This window comes from Camellia sinensis, chromosome 4 (genome assembly GCF_055761805.1).
Source record: "Camellia sinensis isolate YWXY chromosome 4, ASM5576180v1, whole genome shotgun sequence".
Lineage (NCBI taxonomy): Eukaryota > Viridiplantae > Streptophyta > Magnoliopsida > Ericales > Theaceae > Camellia > Camellia sinensis.
The window spans coordinates 16,698,607-16,702,390 of NC_138964.1; the positions used below are offsets into that span (position 1 = coordinate 16,698,607).

The 3,784-nt window shown below is 36.8% G+C and overlaps 1 protein-coding gene across 1 annotated transcript; it reads right to left on the reverse strand.

The window, feature by feature from the left end:
- Positions 1 to 1,750: 1,750 nt before the first annotated feature.
- LOC145789268 (uncharacterized) lies at positions 1,751 to 3,497 on the reverse strand. Its single transcript, XM_082923092.1, has 7 exons — positions 3,493 to 3,497; positions 3,278 to 3,398; positions 2,786 to 3,163; positions 2,514 to 2,644; positions 2,318 to 2,423; positions 2,093 to 2,233; positions 1,751 to 2,005 (listed from the first exon to the last, which is right to left on the reverse strand). Exons 1-7 carry the CDS (start codon positions 3,495 to 3,497, stop codon positions 1,751 to 1,753), a joined length of 1,137 nt encoding a protein of 378 aa, XP_082779218.1.
- Positions 3,498 to 3,784: the final 287 nt, after the last annotated feature.

The window sequence follows — 3,784 nt, forward strand, 5'->3', positions numbered from 1 at the left end:
GTACCAAGCCATATGTATGACAACTCAGGTCAGTGTCAAATGATAACCTCACATACAGTAACCAAGAACTCTTTTCAAGGAAACCCTTTACCTAGTTGCCTCCGTGTTTTCATGAGCATACAATAGATGTCATAAGTTACTAGAGTTCAAGCATCCAAATTGAAAATTAAAAAAAGCAAACCTCAACTACATGAGAGTGAGAGAAAATATGTCAATGTGTGAAACTATGTGTAATTCTTTAGGTATAACCTATGCTGAGATGTACCTATGCTGAGAATTACCTATTCTTTAGGTAATTCTTTAGGTATAACCTATCACTTGCACGGCTTTCACTGGTTACTGCAAAAGCTTGATTGCACCCTATTCCAAGATTTCCCCTCCCACTTAACAGCCCCATGCCAAATACTACTGCACTAGCTGATGCCCAAGGAATCTATTTCATGATTCATGGCAAAGAAAAAGAGATGTATAAGAATAATGAATTCTAAAAGCAACGGAAATTTTTTTATAAAAATGTAATATCACAGTTAGTGTGATGCAATCGGCCTTTTGATGGAATGAAACAATTTCAGGGGAAACTTGTATAGACATATATTTATGTGAGATTACTATTCCCTCACATCTATAATAGTAAAAACCAATAAATGTGAATACAAAAAACAAAAAGGAAAAAAGAAAAGGGAAAGAATTACAATAAATGTGATCCCCCCTCCTTGCTCCCTCTCTCCCAAATTGGGTCACGCAGGATGCAGCGCCATTCCCTCATGAATAAATTTAAAAACACTGAAAGAGATTATAGAACTGGATATAACCCTCTCACATGAGATGAGTCTTACTTTTTTTGTGAGTCTGACACCCATGTGAGATGATTTTGTCTGGTTCTATAATTAGTTTCAGAATAACTGTTCCCTCATAGGTCCAGCTTGATAGTAATAATGACTAATCCATTTACTTACCCTCAGACCACCAGATCAGTCCTAAGCTCAAATACTTGCATTTTTTTTAATATATTTAAAACCAAAAATTCATATTTTCAATTTCTTTTCGTATCATTTCTCTGCAACCAAACAGAAGAGTGAATTAGAGGGTGAGAGAGAGGGAGTTGCATAGATTCCTTTCAGTGAAATAGGGGCAACACACCCCATTGATGCAGAAACCCCTCACTGGTAGTCACTTCTAAGACCAGTAGAACAAGCACTGCCAACATAGCTGATCTCCCATTCCAAGTTTCAGCACTTTTTGTCCATCCCCATTCCCACACCGTGACCGGTGGTGGAAGCTCCCGACGCTGCGAATCACACCCTGCCAATAGTTCTTCAATGCTTCCAAGAGGAACTAGAGACTGCAAAAGGCATACCCACAACCTCCAGTCAGAACAAAATAAAGAAATAAAATATGGCACATCAGTAAAGACAAGATCTTATTAGTTCCACATTATAACTAGCATTCCACATTAGTTCCATGTTTTAAATATAAATGTCCAAAGTCAGACCTGTCGAGCTTCAAGATTTGAGACTGCCATCGCTCCAATGTATGGAAGACTTTCAATCACAGCATCAGCCAAATCTGAAATGAAAGTGGGTTCACAACCCAGTGCAGGAACACGTCCCATTTCTCTATACCAGATTTCAAAGCCAACTCTTTGTACTGAACATCAATTTCTTCTAAAGTTTCAATATGCTCACTGACAAAGCTGTATCAAAGACAAGGGTGTAAAGCATAAAACTCTAACCAAAAAAATTTATGAAAATTAACATGCCACACTATAAAGCTTATTGACAGTAAAGAATCTGAAAACATCACTAGATAGGAAGGCAGGAAATATTCTGAATTCTTTCAAGCACTGACAGTAATTCCCCAAGGAAAAAGGGTTGAGGATATAATCTCTAAGTCTATCTGTTGTATGTGGGACAGCCACCACCAATGCACGGACCACAGCAACTGTAGCTTCATGTGATCCATCTTCAAGAAAAGCATCCATTTGAACACGTATTTTGTCCACGATCTAGCAAGTATAAAATTTGATCAGCCAGATTCCTTGAATCTGCTTTATTAAAATGTCAATATCAGATCAACACCAAAAAATATATACCATGTCATTTTTAAAATGCTGTGCCACAGTTCCAAATGCGTCAATGCTTGCATATTTTACGTTCAAGTTTTGGTCAGAGCCAAGAGTGACAAGAGCAGGCACAACATGAGTGGAAGCCACTTTAGCATCAATATATGGTACCTATCATGAGAAAGATAACAGAGAGTCACACACAATAGTAGAAGAGGTTGGAGATAACTACTCCAGGTAATTGAATACACTTACAATAACTTTCAACAGATTGGTGGCACTGATTTTCATATTTATATTGGAGCACACAACCATTTCCCACAAGATATTGAAAATCATATTATGATGTGCTTCACATGTGCTGCATTATGTAAAAGTTGAAAGTCAAATAATGAAATTCAAAACTAACCATAATCTCAATAATACCAAAATGATTTCATAAAATACCAACCAGAGGAAGCGGACAGAGTTTACAATCTCAGCATGGTGCTTCATTAGATATAAACAAATTACCTTCTCTGTTAGATATTTGAAAGCCACCTTCTTCTGTCCTGCTTCATATATATTGCATTGTGAATATATCTGAAGCCAAAAAACCATAAACATTTCATAAGAAGTGGCCAACCATGTATAATATCTTTTAACACCTTAAAATTCAAACCAACAAAAAAGAAGAAAGAGGAGGCAGATGATGAAGAAAGCAGCAGCTGAAAGCATCTTTACCTGTGATTCTACACTCAGCCAAAAAGTGATGATTTCATGCTTGTCAACTTGTTCAGATACTTCTTCTTCCATAATGACGTCTGTATCCTTACAGCCTTCATTTTCATCACATGCACTCTCAGATGTGTTTGGCTGAGGGTCCCCAGAAGTTCCCAGATTGCCCACATGCATGGCATTTGTTGATTGAACACCAACTTGATCAGCCTCCTCAACAATTTCCATTTCTTCGTCACTGTCATCATCAACATGAGGTAAAGTCATTGGATGATTGAGGCTAAATTTCAGGAGATTCAAGCTTCTACGGGCATTCCACCCTGTTGAATAACCTCCATAAGGGTCAGCTTGGTTTCCATTTGCCTTCATCCGAAGCAGTTCATCCTGAGGAAAATATAAAGTTAGTAAGCTTTCATATGTTTGGACTTTGGTGTAAGTGGTAACAGATATGATTTACTTCTAAAAATGCAAAATCAAACAAAATATATATATTTATACCTTCAATTGCCATATCACTTCACGCAAGAAATTCACATCATCCTGCATTACTTCATTAACGACTGCCCTGTTCTTGATAGCCTTTGCACGCTGGGCAAATCTCAGTGTGCTTAATTTGCTCCTATGATTAAAAAAAGGGTTAAACAAAAAAAAGCACAAAAATTATAAGAATGTTACCATCAACAAGTTAGATAATGAAAAGAATATAATCACACCTCATTTATGCAGGCAAAAAGGAAATTTGTCAGCTTCTATAACACCACCACTTCCTAACTGCCAAAGAAAAAAATTTGTTCCAAAAAAAGTTTTGAGAATTTAAATAAATTATCATATTTGACTTTAGAAAATTAGGTTCACTTTTTAGGAAATTAAATTTTTTGATGGCAAGAAGAACAAGATAAAAAAGGCAGGCAATAATCTCATCAGGAAAGTAAGGATCATTGGTCACAAACAGACACGTACCTGAGCATCTCATCAGGGAGAGGGCGAAGTCTCCAATCTGCATTC